The 17445-nt window shown below is 56.9% G+C and overlaps 1 protein-coding gene across 1 annotated transcript in view; it reads right to left on the bottom strand.

The window, feature by feature from the left end:
• ZC3H3 (zinc finger CCCH-type containing 3) overlaps window positions 1-17445 on the bottom strand; it is an 88474-nt gene that overhangs the window by 53695 nt on the left and 17334 nt on the right. The window contains exon 4 of the mRNA XM_023508411.1: window positions 461-611. Within this exon, the coding sequence (XP_023364179.1) occupies window positions 461-611 (151 nt within the window). The remainder of the gene's footprint in view (window positions 1-460; window positions 612-17445) is intronic.

Below are 17445 nucleotides of genomic sequence, written 5' to 3'. Positions count from 1 at the left end.
CTGGAAGGAGGCAGGATACAGATGCAGGCTGAGCCACGGGCAGATGGGATGGGGCAGGGTGCCACTGTCCTTGACAATCAACCCATCAACCAGGATGCTTGGGCCCAGTCTCTCTCACCCAGAGTTTCTCCCTATGAGATGTGCATGGCCAGAGGCAGCGCATCAAGTCTGGGCAGTGGCTGCATCCCCAGTATGTACCAGCTAACAGGCTTGCTAGCAACAACAGAGAATGTGAGTGCACTTGTGTGAGTGTGTGTGCCTTCGTGTACATGCGGTGCACACAGACTGGCTGTGTATTTGGTGCAGAAATTGCTAAACAAACAAGGGCTACAGGGCATTTCCCAGCCAATGAACTGCATGCCAAGCATTCTCACAATTCCCACAGGCTCCAACCCGCAGTAGTCAGTAACCAGACAGCCCAGTCACCAGACTCATGGGAGCCTAGACAAGGTTCTCCTACCTGGACAGTGAGAGCCGCCGTGTCCGCCAAGAGGGCAGAGACAGGGGGAAGGATGGAGTGCTGAGAGAAGCCGGGTTCTTCTTGACAATACGGTAGCGGGTCTTGATCACCTTGCTGGTAGGTGGAGTCCGCAGGGTATACAGGCTGGATGCTGCAGAGAAAACCCAGGGCAAAGACAGGAGTCAACAGAGGTGAGCCAGGCCAGGGGCATAGAGGCTGCCCTTAAAACTGCCCTCTCCCCAACCACCCTGTTCTGGAGGACTCTCCATCAACCTTGGATCCTGCAGCCTCCCACACATATGTCCCATAGAGCCTGGCAGCTAGGCTCCAAGAGCTGATCAATGAGTTCTCCAGAAAGGCTGACATAGGCCCTGCAGGTCCTCATAGCCATGCCAAGCGGCGGGGGACCAGGGATGCTGCATGACTACCCATAGGGGAGCAGAAACCAAGCCGGCAGGGCTCAGCTGCTGGGCTTTAGTATTAGTAGCCTTGGCACCAGGTGAGAATGAGAGCCCTAGTGTCTGCCAAGAGGGCAGAGACAGGGGGAAGGATGGGGTGCTGAGAGAGTGCTCCTGACTCCCAGGAGCTTCCACACTCCCAGGCAGCAGAGTGGTGGATCATGGGCAGACACAGCTATGGTCTAGTGTGCCCTCCACGTGGAGGGGTCTGGAAAGTTCCCTCCCTCTGTGGGGCCCCTCCCGGCTGCCATGCCCAGATTAATGTACTTAATCACTCTGTTTCATAACATTTTGCAGGGGCGATATACACAACAGTTTTGGTTTTTTTTTTTTTGCTGAACATTTCATGCAATTAATAGGGATCTGTTTCACCCGAGTTCCCTTCCACTTGAGAGCCAGCAATCTCTCTATAGCTTCAAGGAACATGTCTAATTGCCCAGCTTTCATAACGTGCAGCTCTAACTGTCCAGATAATTAAAACTAACGGGGCACTGGACGCAGGCACCCATCCTGCATGGCTGCACCCCTCACAGCCATGGCACAGAGCCCCAAGCAAAGGCCCTAGCTCAACTCCACCAGACCATGCCCAGCTTGGCTCCCACCTGGGACCTCTGCTTGCCCCCAGGCTCCAGGATGTACCTTCCCAGCCTGGCCTCCTCCTCCATGGATGGGGCTGGCAACTGGTACTGCTCTTTCAACCCTCCCTCAGAGTCCTTCCACACACAGGTAGAACTTCAGTCTCTACCAGGGCACCCGTAAGCCCACACATGGGCAGAGCAGGATACCCAGCACAGCCTACCTGTGCCTGAGCCTACCCAAGATGGCTGTCCTGCTGCTAGCCACCACAGAATGTTGTGTAGGCCACATGAGCCCAGCCCGGCTTGGCGGGTGAGGGGGAAACCAGAGGACCCCAGGACTGGGGGGGCATGAGGGCCACCTCTGGTTTCTGCTACTGAAGGCCGTGACCTGCAGAGGCTGCCTGCCAGGAGAGACCACAGCCATGTCCAGGTGTGTCCAGTTGAGGCCAGGACCATCCCAACTAGTTCCCTGCACCTGCCAGCACCCCAAGCACCTCATCCCCTCCATGTCTCTCTCAGGGCCTCTGAGGGCAGCAGCCCAAGGGGGCTGAGTAGAAGACCAGAGCTCGGGGAACCAGGTGTGAGTCCCAAGAGCCTCACAGAGTAGCCAAAGTAAAGGGGTCTTGTGCTTTGAGCACCCCCACCCAACATGCCTGGAATCCAGGGTAGAGCCTGGAGTTCGGTGGGCACTAATAGACATACACATTGAAGTGAATTTTCAAGGTCTTACAAGCAAGGAGAAATCCACAGAAATCAACAATGGTTTGTTCCAACACAGGATTTTTACAATAATCCCAAGCTGAGCTCATGGCCTCCACTGTTCCTGCCTGTGGATAGCGCCAGCACCAGCCCACTCCTGCCCCACCGCACAGTGCAAGTGGACAAGCTGCTGGAACACAGCCTCAGAGCCAGGGCTTGGGGCTGCTGCCTGTCCACCCCAGCCCAGAGCACCAGGTGACAGAGGCCTCGGCCTGCTCACTTGTGGCCCCACCATGCTCCGGCCCCTCCTTCCCACCTGCCGGTGACCATGGCCATTAGCATATTAAGTCAAGCCTCTTCACTAAGTCACTACCGTCCATCTGTCAGCACCAGCCATCACTCCTGAACCAGGCAAGGAAGCATAGGCCCCTGTAAAAGGCTACTCCAGGTGGGTGGGTCTTCCTGTGCTTGTGTCCCTGTTGGCGGGCTGTGCTGCTGGGGGTTGTGTCCCTGTGCTGCTGCCCTCAGGGGACACTTTGAGGGGCTCATAGAGGAGAGAGTACAGTGAGTGAGCACCTAAGCCAGGCTCCAGCCCAAGACCTGTCCCACAGTAGGGCTACATCCCCCACAGCCTGGCACAGTCCCTGAATCTACAGGGTGGGCAGCTTAGATCCACTCAGGATCACTACCTGGACAGATGGGAGGTGGATGCACTCTGGGCTGGGGCCCCAATAGCAGGCAGGAGCGAGGGCTCCTAAGACTGCGCCTGGCACACAGAGACCCAGGAAGTCAGGGAGGGAGGGAAGAAGGGTCCCTGCCCCCAATGTCTGCAGAGATGGGAGGACAGGTCTGCAGGATGCTTTCTGTGGCCAACCTCAGGGCCCACCTCCCTGAGGACACAGGCCTTATGGCCCATCCCTCCTTGCTGGCTGAGGGGTTTTGTGTAGATAATCATGTTATTTAGATAGAATGTTGGTTTAATTCCCTTCATTACAGACTCCCAGGGTTGTAATTTTTTTTCTCCGCATGATGTATTCCCTGTGGCACGCTTCGCTCAAATCAAGCCCCTCAGGCCTTTATTGCCAATGATGCCCCGGCCTCGTTATCAGCCCCACACACACACCCTCTATACCCGCCATCCAGAGGTCACTTCTAATGACTAATCGATCTCATTAGCTTTCCTAATTAAAAACTTTACTACCGCAATGGAAGACAAACTACAAAAAAACTGCTGGCATCGTATCTGAATGGGCTATGAGCCCATCCATCAGCAGGGTGGGGGCTCCTGCTCAGGGCCCGCCCCACCGCCCCTTCAGTAGGGCTGTCATAGGACCAGAGGGGCTGGGCCCCCGCAGCAGGAGCTGCTGTCTGCAGGCTCAGCTCGCCCAGGCTGCCCCCATCAGGTGCTTCCACCACAGACAGCAGGACCCACCAGGCAGAGGTCAAGGCTCTCACTATTTTATTGCGGAGCAGTAGTTGAGAGAGAGTTCAGATTTTTATGGAACTTCAAAGGGAAATAACTAGGAAGAAAATGAGTTGCTAATTTCACAATTGGCTAATGAGAAAGAAGATGAAACTAGAACCACTACTTTGTACAAAAAACTGCCCGAGGCTGCCAAGCAGGAGAGGAAGCTGCTGTTGTCACTCCACCATCAGCGCAGGGGCCAAAAGGAGCATCCTGGGCAGCCGTCCAGTTCCCCGTCCTGCTCCCGGCATGCAGATGGGGGACCAGTTCTCCCAGAGAAGGCATGGAGAATGCACTGGAGTTCTTGCCCCACCAACAGGGACAGAAGCCTCTGGCCATACCCTGAGCCAGTGGCCACTGGTGCCAAGGCTCCCAGCAGTGGGCTACAGAGACAGGAGCACCGGGACCTCCAGAAACAGGCAGACAGAGAGCAAGAGGGGTAAAACCTTCCAGGTGGTCTCTGGCCCTTGAGAATGTACCCGGTTCTAGAACCCCCTTTCCTCAGCTGGACTGGAACAGCTCAAGCAGAGGCCAGAGACTGGCATCTGAACATAGAATTTGCCAGAATTAGCCAGAAAAGACACCCATGCCAGTGGAACAGGAGGGCAGGGCCAAGAGAAGGGAGAACACAACCTGCTGACGACCCCTAGAAACGAGGCCACGTTCCTGAGAAGAGAGGGTCAGGGAACAGCCAGGGGGCCTTGCTCACAGGACGGCCTGGGCACCCGCAGACTGAATGCAAGGCTGTGGGTAGCTGCAAGCCATGGGCACTCTTGTCCTGCCAGGATTTCCATCCCCCCTGCAGCATGATCCAACTTGCTTGGTATGTTGCCTGGTCTGCTTTTTGTCAGCATCTACCCTGACGGCTCTTCAGTATGTCCAAACTGTGCTTTCACTAGTGAAGGTGGCCCAAGGCCAGTGGAGCACAGCACTCACAGAAGCCACCCTGACCTCTGTGCCCCTGCCCTATATCCTGCCCTTCCCAGAAGCTCCCCCACACCTGACTCCCTCAGGCCCCCAAAGCCCCAACACTGGTAGGCACAGGTACCGCCACCTGGGGACACTCTCTCCTCAGGCTCTGGCACAGGCAGCCCTGGCCAGCTCACAGCACCCTCAACACAAGGAGCTTTTACACAACCCCAACTTGCTTCTCCAGTGCCAGTGCTCAAAAGGCCTTTTCACCCCAGTCTTACTGCACTTTTAAGGAACATCTGGGACTGGCACCTGAAGCACTAGGAAGGGCCATCTTGAGTGCAGGTGGCAGTGCCTCCCAGCTGCTGGGCACTGTGAGAGGCAAGTGGACACAGCCTGGAGGGAAGGCAGGAGGCCTTGTGCAGGTCCCCAGAAGCTTGACTCCACCTTGGTCCCCTGGGAAATGCACTGGCCCCTCCACCTCACTGCTGACCTCAGGGGCCAGGCAGCCTCCTCCAGCACCAACTTACCGCTTGGCTCCTGTGGCCACACCTCCACCCCCAAAGCCACAAGAGGGCGCCAGGGACAAAGCGATAGCTTCTCCCAGGAGCTGGAACTTCTCACAATTAATTGCCTAATTAGAGTTGTGATGACGATAGAAAGTGCTCAGTGGCACAGTGAGGTACCTGAGGTGGGTGACACCCTGGAAGCACCCTCCAGGAGTGACTGAGCCTGGCCTGAAGGGAGGAGGGACCTGGGGGCTCCAGGCAGAGGGGATGGCAGAAGCACAGGTGCAGGACTGGAGAATGAAGGGCTGCAAGAAACAGGGCAGTTCTAGGCAGGGGGCACCTGGCACTGTGGGGAGCCACAGCAGGCAGCTGCGGTGGCCGGGAGCTGGTTTCTGGGTCCATCCTGTGCCGCCTCGTGGCAGGCAGCATGCTCATATCTGCACCCTGCCACATCTCAGCCTCTGCACCATGCGGGGCCTTCAGCAGCCCAAAGGCCACTTACTGTGGGCACATTGTCCTGTCTCTCCCAACAGGGTTAGGGGATTGCTGAAAGACAAAAGCTAGACAGCAGAGAGGAGTGGAGAGCTGGGGAAGAGCCAGTCCAGACAGTGAACGGGAATAAGGAGGGGCCTGGTTCAGGCAGATCCTGAGCAGGCCCACCATGTGAACTGGGGAAGGCTCCTGGGACCCCACTTGGGGACAACCCACAGGCCCTCCTTTCCCCTCGGCCTCCTACTAATCTGTCCAATTGCCTGCTCAGCCCAGAAGCCCCATCTGCTCTGCTGCAGCCAGCAGGTGTCACAAGGGGCCACCAGTTTCCCAATCACCCCTACAAGCCTGTGCATGCTTGGGCCACACACCTAACACCAGGGACAGCAGGAGAGCACCACTCAGGAGAGTCCTGACTGTGTGGGGACAGCAGGAGAGCACCACTTAGGACAGTCCTCACTGCATGGGCACCACATGGCCGTGGACCACGCTGAGCCCTGTCATGCAGCCTCATCCCCAACAATTGCTAAACTGCACTTTTGAAAAAATGGACACAAAAATTGAAACAGGACATGAAGCATACATTTCTGAGAGGCCTCTGTTCTTGCTTTTAACCTTGACATACATCTGAGCTGTCCGCAAAGCCCCTGGGGCCTAGTGGGAGTGGTGCTCACGACGGCAGCCGGATTTTCCGTCTCCCACCAAGACAGCACAGGCTTGATGAGGCTCTGCTCAACATAAGCATCACCCTGGCAGCAAGGGCCACCCTCACAGGCCAATTTCTGAGTCCATCCAGGCTGAGTGGTCTTCTGGGTGGCTGACCCCCCAACACAGTCACTACCCTTGGAGCCCAGCACACCCCCAGCATTTGCTATGTACCAGGTCTTGAAGGTGGCAAACCCAGGGCTGCCTCTGGGGGTGAAAAGAGCTATCGCCTCCGAGGGGAGGGCAGACCCAGATGTCATCTGCAGGAGACAGCCAGAGGAAGAGGGGGCTGTCGTACTTGTGGGCCACAATGGGCTGCAGGAGAGACTGCTCTCCTTGTAGACACCAGCCCCCTAACAAGCTGCTACTCACTCCAAGCCCCACCTGGCCCAGCCTTCTCCTCCAGCATCTGCAGCACCCTGCAGGCCCTGCCTCAATACTTCTCACGCCATGTCTGCACAGCTGCGCCACACAGCAGGCCTATTCCTGTGTATCTACATGCACGTGTGTGCACACTCTCAGGTGTGTGCACACACATACATGTGCCAGCATCTCCTGCTTCTGTAGATCAGTTGCCCCCTCTCCAGGCTGATGGACAGGTCTCAGGCAAGGACAGGGCCAGGCCACTCGCCAACAGTTCCTAGACTCCACACCCTTGCGTCCCCTAGGCCCTTTAGTTCTGGGCTGAGCCACACTGTGCAGGGCTGGGCATCATGCTCCCTGGCACTGTGATTCGAGTGGGACCTAGCCTTGGGGGTGCTGGGGGAACCTGTGTGCAACACCAATGGCTTAGGCGCTACTGACACCAGGCGAAGGGAAAACTACGCGGCCACTCTCTAGCAGGGCAGGAGGCAGGAAGGGCTCCTTGGCCATAAGTCTGTCTCATCGCTGTGCCTCCTCAGTCCCCACCACCTCCCTCCACCATCTGTAGCCAGGCTCAGCCTCAGGATCTCCTGCAGCACTTGCTATCCACTCCTGTGAAAGAAGCCTCAGGCCAGGACCTATCATGCCATCCTACAGATGCACGCCCCCCTTCCCAGACCCCAGGCTGCTCAGAGAACCCACCCTGGCTGCTGCTGCTACTCTAGACTTAGCATTCATACCACTGTGCTTCCAGGTGACATGAGGGTCAGTCCCTGGACCTGGGGCCCAGGCTGTTCATGGAGTCTACCCGCTCCATCCAGAAGCCTGGTCTCTGGCCTTCTGCTCCCTGACCCCCATGCTGGGCAGTTCCTGATTGCTATTCTCTTCTGGACACACAAACAATGGGCTTCAGTGTGCCCGTGTTGCCTCTGGCCTCCCACCTCATGGCCTTCCATCATGGCTGCCAGTGGCTGGGTCACAGGGTCCTTGGGGTACAGCAAGGGGCTATGATGATTAGTACTGAAGAACTCCGCAACCCAACACTGTGATCAAGCGCTGCTCATGCGTGATACCCAGCTTCCTGCAGGCAGCGCTGGCAAGCTGTGGGGACCAGTGGTTGCAAGGAGAAGTGGAACCCAAGTGGCACCAACTCAGCCTCTCCTCAGGTCCCTGACTGGTTTGGAGGAAAAGGATCCAGGGAAGGCTGCTCCCGCTGGCTCTGGACAGCTCAGGTGGCACACCCCCAGTGCAAGAAGGGGAGGGCTCTGTTCTCCAGCCCCACACAGAGCCCCCGATGCCAGCTGCATAGTAGAGTTGAAGGGCACGTCAGCCCTCACTCACATGGTGGAAGATGGCTGAGACCTAAGAAGCAGATCTCTAGCCAGGCCAGGTGGGTGCCGAGAAGCCTTTGCTGGGGTCCTCTCAGGAGGGAAGAAAGAGGACTCAACTACCACTGATGTCACCAGCCTGGAAACAGCTGCAGAGGCACAGTACACTCCACCCATGAAACACACCTGCCCACCTCCTGCACCTGGACCCACACCTCCACCCATGCCTCAGCTTGTGTCCTCAGATCACTCTGTATGGGCAGCCCCCCTGCCTGTGCCTGCACACAGGCATACTCCCCATCTGGAGCCTGCCCCACACTCAGCGCCCAGCACTGAGCCAGCCCTAGCAGGTTCTAGCACACAGGTGCTAGAGTGTGCAAGGAGCACACAGGTGATGTAGCTGGGCCTCCTGCTCCTACCCACCAGGACATAGCCTTCTCATTATAACAAAGTCCCCCTCCCCACATTCATCCTTTCCTGTGAAGAGCTGCATATGTGCTTGTAGGGGCAAGTCCCTTTCTCTAAATGAGCCAGGATGGCAGCTCACCAGCCAGGGGTGGCTGGTGAGTGCCCCACCCCAACACTGGCACAGCAGGAACTGCCAGGGACTGTACTCTAACAAGCTCAGATGCAGGATGACTAGAGTCACAAAGTATGAATTTTTATGAGATAATAAATCACTCCACTTTCTTGGGCTTGATAGTTCTCCACACCTCAAACACTGCAAGTGGATGGCGGGAACCTTTGTGCCCGGTGGTGGCTGAGGCAGGGTGAAGGGACAGCCAGGGGGCCCTCCTGACCACACCCGAACACTCTGCCCTGCACCCCAAGGCCACCAGAGAGCAGTGTGTGTGCAGGCCCCTTGGGGACAGTGGCAGCTTCTCCACAAGGTAGTGCACTGATGGTTGACTCACTGGCCACTGTGAGAGAGGCCTGCCAGGGTCCCACAACACGGGAAAACTTGCCTCAAACCTTCCCAGCACAGAAGGAAGCTCTGGGGACAGAGCCACAGGGGCAGGCCTTCTCCCTCCTGGTCAAAATGAATGCAGGGGACAGGACAACAGGCGCAAATCCACACGCTCAGCCCAGACCCCAGGAGACGACTGGACAGCAGGCACGAATCCGCACACACACTCAGCCCCAGGCCCCAGGAGAGGAGCACGCCTGCTGGTGTCACCAGCAATGACTCGTGTGTACACATGCTCACCTCCAGGCCCCAGAAGAAGAGCACACCCACTGGTGTCATGGCCAGGCCTACTCTGGAGCTCTGCTACGGAGCTGGAAGCTGCAGTACCCACACCCTCCAGGGCACAGGTGGATGCAGGGGCATGGCTGTCCCTAGCTTTCCTGCTCTGCCCCTTGGCCTACAGCTGCCTTGTCACCTCTTCTGTGCAACGCCATGGGAATCAGGGGATCTGTCTTTGACAAACATTCACGGATTATCAAATCACAACACAGGCCCGGGCAGGGCCGTAAGTCACACTAAGCAGCTGGCGGCACTGCAATCTGAGGGGTCTGGGCAGCTCGGTGATGACAAATAACAGCTGTCAGCTGCCCTGTCCCCTTGCGCAGGATCCGTGTTCTCTGTTGTTCCACACTACCTGGTGTTTAATGACAGCGCTGCCAGCCTGAGACGCAGCAGCACTGAAGCTGCCACCACCGCAACTGTCAGAGCCCTATTAGAGGGAAGATTGAGACTCTACTCTTCTTAAAGTCACTCAAGCAACACAAGCTGCTAGTTCCTGTAATTATTGTGCGAGAGCCATCGATCGCACACCGACACCTGACCCGTCTCTATGAAATGGGAGTAGTTTGTTCCGTGACAGTCACCATAGATTACGAAGGGTGGGTCCTCCTCCCCTCTTAACCACTGCTCTCCCCAGTCCTAGAAGCAGGGGAGGGACAGGAAGCCAGCACTGCCCATAAGAGTTGAGGTGTGAGGAACTGGCCTTCAGGTGCCAGCCTGCCCCAGAAGGACTGACCAAGGGGTGTCCCACCTCCTCAGGCTGGAGGGGACAGCGCAACAGGCAGCAAAGGGGGCTGCCACTGAAAGACACTTAGGAAGCTGGGCCGCACAGGGCCTGCACCCACAGGCCAGGCCCATGCAGGTGGGGCAGGCCCTGATCATGCAGACTACAGGAATAGGCAGCTGTGCGTGGGCCCTGCCAGATGTGTACAACCATGGGTACACCCAGCCTCACATCCCCTGAGACTGTGAACACACTTCACAGAGGAGAGCAGGGCCAAGATGTATGCTTGGTGAGCTCCCCCAGCAGCCCTGGGCCCCTGGCATGCTGCTCCCTGCTGCCCTGTCTGACCTCGGGCCCCAGGGGCATCTGGGACAGGCCTCTTTGCTCTGACTTCCAGCTCCTGGCCCACGGGCCCCAGCTGACTGCTTCCTAACCCTTGGTGTAGCGCACATGAGAAGCCAAAGATGCCAACCCCTCAGCCAGGTGTCCCCGGCACCACTGCCTGCCCCTCACTTGCTGGACTGAGCTCATCTTCGCTCTCTGGCCTCCACATCTGAGCCCTCGCCATCCCTCCTTGGGACACCTTCCCCACTGTGTCCCCAGACCTGGACATGCTCTCTGCCTAACTGCATGTGTTGACTGAAGGTTCCCACATACCAGATAGCTCCTAGACAGGAGGACACAGAGCAGGAGGATAGTCCCCAGAGAACAAGGACTGCAAGGAGCCAGGACAGTAGGTCCTGGCTCTGAGTCAGAAATAGGCGGAGTCCTAAGGCCCTTGCCACCCTGTCTCAGGGCACAGGTCCTAGGGGTGGCCACTCAGCACAGCCTCACAGCCCGGATGGTAGTACAATAGCTGCAGAGAGCCTCATCCTTGGGCCTGGGTCCTACTGGTGAGCTTCTCTGGGTCCTGAAGGATGGCCCACTCAGGGGCCCAGGGTTTGAACCAGACTGTACTGGGCAGTGGGCTGGGAAAGGGCCTCAACTTGCCCCAGGGAGCCACAGCTATTACTAAGCACCACCCAATAGGCCCCAGGGCCCTTCCCATCTGGCCCACCTGGCCTTTCCTCAGGCACTACCTGACAGGATTCTGAGGCTAGGGGACAGATCATGCGCAGAGTGGCAAGCGGGCAGAGCGGCTGCCAGAGTGGGTCCCAGCTGAGCCTACCCTGGCTCCAAGTACTGAGCTGTCCTGTAGCCTTGTCAAAGGATCCCTTCTCTGCCTTCTCTAAGACAGAGATCCTGGAAATGCCTCTGCAAAGAGCAGCAGCATCAGGAGAGCACTGATGTGCCCTCATTGGCCTTAGGCTGCCGGGGCTTTCTTGGCCACTCGCTGCTCTCTTGAGCTACCACAGCTCTGCCAGTGGCTACAAGCAGGCTGCAGATGAGCCCCTGGCGCAGGTGCTGCGCATGCTCAGGCCTCACCCACCCCTCCAGCCTGCTCAGAGGTCAGTCCCACCAGCCACTTGGCTTGCACCAGAGGACAGCACCAGAGATGGGCCTCCCAAGACTAGACTCAGCAACAAGTAGCTTCTTTCAACTTCAGGAGCACTTACCCACACAAGAGGGGACAGTCCCATAGGCTGGAGCAGCGATCACCAGCACAGAATGGGGGACCCGAGAAGCCGGCAAGGGTCTTCCCAACCCCTTGCTGAGCCCTTCACATGCCCTACAAGCTTTCTGGCTTTCCATATGTGAAGTCCCACCCTGAGACACCCCAGACCCTAGCTGGCCAGCACTGCCCCACCAGGAAGGGAACAAACACCACTGCAGGGCACCTGAATCCTCTGCCCCACTGGACAGGAAGTCTGCTTCCTACTGAGAGGAGCTCACAGAGCTGCCCACCAGACTCAGTGCCTGGCCACCACCCCTCTCTGCCCTCACCTTCTCACTTCGGCAGCTGAGAGCCGTTCCCTCTGCCCAGGAGCTCCACCAGAACCAGGTCCCTGGGACATAAACAGAGTGAGCAGAAGGGCTTCGCAGAAACCAAGTTGACCACACATGTGCACATGGTCATATAAGGAGGATATGGGCAGAGGCAGGCCCCCAGCTGCAAACAGTCAGCCTGGGAGGAAGCCCAGCTGTTGAAAGCCTGTGGTGGTGTCCACAGGCAGGGCCTGGGAGTGCAGAGGCCGCTATGCCACACTCCCCAGCCCAGAATGTTCTTGACAAAGATCACCAAAACCAGGCCCAGGCAGCCTGGCTCCTCCCAGGAGACACAGCACCAGATAACTCTCACCCAATCATCTACAGCGGATGCACAAAGCCAGCATGCAGGTGGGGTGGGGGGGTGCACACAGCAAGCACAGGGGCGTGCACATAGCCAGTACTAGGGGGTACACAAGCCAGTATGGGGGTACACACAGAGCGCAGGGGTAGGGAGGTGTGCACACAGCCAGCACAGGAGGGGTGGTCACATAGCCAGCATAGGCGAAGCTACTAGAACATAAGGGGTACAGCCACCATGGCAGGGGAGGGGATATGCTCTCAGGTGTCAACCCCAGACACTACATTGATTCTAGCCCCTAACAAGCTGAAACACAGAGAGGCCACTAAGCATTTGCATCTGGCACATGGGTGGAACACCAGGGTCTACAGGGACCGACCCCGCTTTCCCCGCAGTGAGACCTCTCCAGACCTCAGGCACCCCTCAAAGGGTCTCATGCCCCACTGGGCACAATGGGACCACCAAGGGCCCTGCCCCCAGCTATGTCCACCCTCTGAAAAGCTCCCAGTGGCCCAGGGGACTGGCTCTGGGCAAGACGCCCAAGCTGGCTGGAGCAGCCGTGACCCCTGCACCTGGACAGCAACCTGCTCCTTGTCTTCAAAGGGCCCAGGCACAAGCCACATGCGCAGCCCCATGGGGTACTGCTCGCTCCACCAAAGCCAGACAACCTCTCAACAGTGTGTGGTTCAGAGCACTTCCCGGACAGCCAGCCCACCCAGCACCCTGCCTCACTGCCTCACTTTGTTCTCACACCCCAAAGCAGCCAGGTCAGGAGCAGTGAAGCCAGGACACATGCCTGGCCCCACCAGAACCTCCTCCTGGCCTGCACCTTTCTGGAGCTCTGAGCACCTGCATCCCAGGAAGAAGGCAGGCTGAACTCAGTGCATTTTTTGGAGGCATCATGGCTCCCCTCACTGGAATGGAAGTGAGGGTTTTCCTGTGGTACCCCTGGCCAGAGAAGGGATACCCATATTGAGAGTGTCCACTGGTGAGATTCTGGGGGTTCATGCAGTGTCTGGGCATCTGGAGCCCCCTAAAATGACCTCTATGGAGGGTATCAGGCTGGAAGGCAGGTGCCTGCCCAGGTGAGATTCTGAGGTTGGTCCACTGTTGGTCATGTGACAGGCCCCAAGTCTCCTTTTAAGTGTGTGGCCAGCACTGCAGCCCTCCTGCCCAGGCATTCCCTTGGGGTCCAAGTTTATTTACTCCTGAAATAGAACGTAATACCCCAGTCTTAGCAGAGACTGGATGGCTGCATCCATCACTAGTGCTCATAACAGGCCTTTTTTGGTTTTATCTTGTTTTTGTTTTTGAGACAGAGTCTCACTTTGTCACCCTGGGTAGAGTGCTGTGGCGTCATAGCTCACAGCAATCTCAGACTCTTGGGCTCCAATGATCCTCTTGTCTCAGCCTCCCAAATAGCTAAGAATACAGGAGCCTATCACAATGCCTAGATGCCTGGCTAATTTTTCTATTTTTAATGGAGATGGGGCCTCACTCTTGCTCTGGCTGGTCTAGAACTCCTGAGTTCAAGCCTCTCCCAGAGTGCTAGAACTATAGATGTGAGCCACTACGTCCAGCCCACAACAGGCCTTTAAATATGCCATGCACAGTGCCTGGTGGGGGCAGCAAGTACCACCTGGAACAGGCGGCTATGACCAAAGGTCTCTTTCCTTCAGCTCAGTAAAAGTTTACTGCCCTTGGCTCAGCACCCATAGCACAGTGGCTATAGCACCAGACACATATATTGAGGCTGGCGGGTTCAAACCCAGCCCGGGCCAGCTGAACAATGACAAATGCAACAAAAAAACTAGCCGAGCACTGTGGTGGGCGCCTGTAGTCCCAGTCCCAGCCATATGGGAAGGGGGACTCTCTTACTTAAGCAAAAGAATCACTTAAGCCCAAGAGTTAGAGGTTGCTGTGAGCTGTGATACCATGATACTCTACCAGGGTTAACAGAGTAGACTCTATCTCAAAAAAAAAAGTTTACTGCCCTTTGGTTTCAGCCATAGCCCTGTTCCCAGCAACTGAGCAGCCCAGCCCAGGCCTTCACACACCCTGGACATGAGCCTCCTCCAGTTTGCCAGCCACGAAGCTGCTAGAGATAGGACCCTTCTCCTCAGAGTCCAAGGGAATGAGAGCAGGGGCCAACAGTGGGAGCCCAGCCCAACTACTCAGCCTGTTACACACAACAGCCCACTCCACTGTGGACCACCAGGGCCACGGGAAAGGCAGACACACCAGTGCAATGCTAGCAGTTCAGAGCTAGGCACACATGCTACACGGTGGCTTCAGAGCACTATCTTCTACACCCCTGCAGCTCACATCCTTCCCAGCACCACTAGAAGGTAACTGCAGAGACATTCACCTTTCACAGACATCCTGGTGGGAAATCCAGTGGTGAGGGTGGTAACTGAAGACCCTCCTGCCCATGAGCCCCCCTTCCTATTCACAGATGAAGGATGGCCTCGGGGCCACCTGCTACTACCCCACAGGCACCAACCTGGTGAGCCCACAGGGCTGTGGGAGACCACAGTCCAGAATTCCAAAGTCTTCCATTCCCAGCTCAGATAGGCGCTCTCTGCCAGCTGCAGGGGTGCCCCCAGCTGTTCCCAAAGACTCCTCCACCACCTGGGCTCCTGGGAAGTAGCTGCTGTTTACTTTGCCTTGCCAGAGTGTGCTCCCCACAGGCCCCCCTACCTGAAGCTAGGGATAGGAGAGGGCGACCAGCACAGCTGCTGAGCCCATCATAGCCCATTCAGGTCAGAAAGCACTACAGAGAGAAGACACACAGACCACAGAGCAAAGGCAGGCCTGGGGTTGACAGGAGCCTGTCCTCCAGCCCCAGAAGAGAAGCCTGGCCTGTGAGTTAGAGGCACACTTGACACTCCACAGGGGCAGCCCACTGGAGCAAAGGGGTGTGCTATGCTCCCCTGCACTGATGGCCATGTGGCACTAATATACAACCCCAGGGGGAGCAGGAGGCAGTGGGCAGAGCAGTAGCCTGCTCCCACCCCTAGGGCTCCCACGGCAAGGTGACCGTCAGTCTCCCTGAGCTGGACACCTTGTACCAATACTGCACCGACCAGCCAGCAAGTGTGAGGGCCACATCTAACCCTGGCCTCAGTGAAGACCGTGTGGTCAAGGGCACTAGAAAGGAGCTTGGGGCTCTGGGGCTTAATTCTAAGACCAGGGCTCCTTTGTGTGAAAGCTAGGGACAGACACTGAAGCAAACCAATAAATAAGTGGGCACTTGATTGGAAGTTGCTCGGACATGACAACCAGGATTTATGGAGTTCCTGCACAAATCTCACCCATTCTGTACATTGAGACCAAACCTGGAAATGGAAGGACATAAGTCCCAAGAAGCCTGAGCCAGACAGGACGACACCAGGAGTAAGGGCCTCAGTGAGCCACTTACCTGCTCCATGGGTAGCAGGGAACAGGAAGCAGGGTAGCAGGGAACACAAGAGGGAACAGGAAAGTTGAAGGACCATGGGAACAGGTCACAGTGGACACAAGCTCCTCTTCCAGGATCTCCTGACCTGTCCAGAAGCTCTGACAGCTGAAAAGGGACACATGGCCTGGTCCTTTCGTGTCCATAGACCTTATGCGAGGGACCTCAGAGCACAGAGAGGAGAGGGTCTCAGCTTGGAGCACACCCTAAGGAGCTCCAACCATGTCAACATGTTCCCAAGAAGATGTGGACCAGGGACTGCAGTAGCCAGGAGCCCCAGCCAAGGAGACTCAGCCCTAGGAGGGGTGCTCCAAGTGAGGGCACCACCAGCCCAAATGTACCCAGGCAGTGAGTACAGTGACTTCCCTGCAAAGATAGCAAGGCCTCAGGCACATGCAGGTGGGAGTCCCGCCCAGGTCTTCCAGCAAGGAATGGCACTGTCTACTTCCAGGCCCATCTACTTCCCCTAACTGCCAGGCTAAGGGCAGAGCCCAGGCTGCAAGAGCCAGGAGTAAGCTACATAAAGGGATGAAAGCCAACCCCAGCCTGTCCTCATACCCACATGAGGGAGAAAGGGGACAGGGTTGATACTCCCCTCCCTGCCCAGCTCCACTCAGTACCAGCAGAGCCCTCTTTGCACCTAGGCAAGCTCCAAGGTCCCAGGCCTGGAGGGCCATCCCTGAGACTCTTGTCAAGGGTCCAGTTTAAAACTGAAGACCACACCTCATTCCCTCACACAGGCCTAATTACCACTGCCCTGTGCCTACCCTGAAATCCAGGCTCTCCCTGAGATTCCCTGAGGGGCCTGCCAGCACCAGCACTGACACCCCAGCTATCACCCCAACCCCACTCAGCAATACACTTCCTGGGCTGGGTACACATGCCAGAGGTTCCTCACTCCAAACTTGCTGCAGTAACCACTCAACCCAGCCCCTACTGCCCTATGCCCCACCCAGGTTTGCCCAGCATGGCTGAGGCAGGCTCTGTAGCCTGACTGCACATTGCTGCCCAAGAGCTCTCCCAGGGCCTGGGGCTGGGGCAGGGAAAAGTCTGCAGGAGGACAGTCACTGTCCAGAAGCTGCCCCCCAAAGACTCCACCCACCAAGGAGCCCTCTCACCACTATGCCCTAGAAATTTCTCAGAGGTCACAGGTCACCAGAATATTCAGAAAGCCCTTCCTCTCCCCCAGTCATGGACAGCATGGGAAAGGTATTCCAGTGTACCCATCCTGTGGGTGGGAAAGTAGGCTGTAAGCCACAGGGGTGGGCTGAGTGAGCTCCCGCCATCCCACTCTGGCACAGACCTCAATTTGCTGTCCAGCCTGCACAGCACAGAGAACCCTAGAAGCAGAGGCAGAGGCTGCTGAGGGAACTTCATGCCCAGTGTGGTCCCCCAGGACCTACAGGGATCAGCCCCCTGAGTGACCCACAAGCTGACCCAGGCTCACAGGACTACAAGCTGACTCAGCCCACCCAGTCATTTTCTGGGCAGGATACCACCCCCACAGCCCAACAGGCTGGGCTCAGTCCAGCTCCTGGGGCAGCCTGCTGGGCATTCTCACTCTGGACACATGCTCCTCACACTGTTTTCAACTCTGCAGGTTCGGTCTCCCTGTCTAGAAGAAGATGACATCATCCACTTGCCAAATATCTTCAAACTCTTCATATATAATGTCTACCACTTAGTACATAATAACCAGACAGCTGAGCAAATCAGATATGACCCAAAGCTAAGAAGAAAAAACCCAGAAAATGGAATGGAAAAGGAAGATGATACAAAGCTGAACAGAGAATAAACTAGAAAATAATTTTTTTTTTTTTTTTTT

This window comes from Otolemur garnettii, unplaced genomic scaffold, assembly GCF_000181295.1.
Source record: "Otolemur garnettii isolate 467f Iridium unplaced genomic scaffold, OtoGar3 scaffold00245, whole genome shotgun sequence".
In the NCBI taxonomy this organism is placed as follows: domain Eukaryota; kingdom Metazoa; phylum Chordata; class Mammalia; order Primates; family Galagidae; genus Otolemur; species Otolemur garnettii.
Note: the sequence above shows the minus strand (reverse complement) of the source record. Positions and strands in the feature narration are given on the sequence as shown.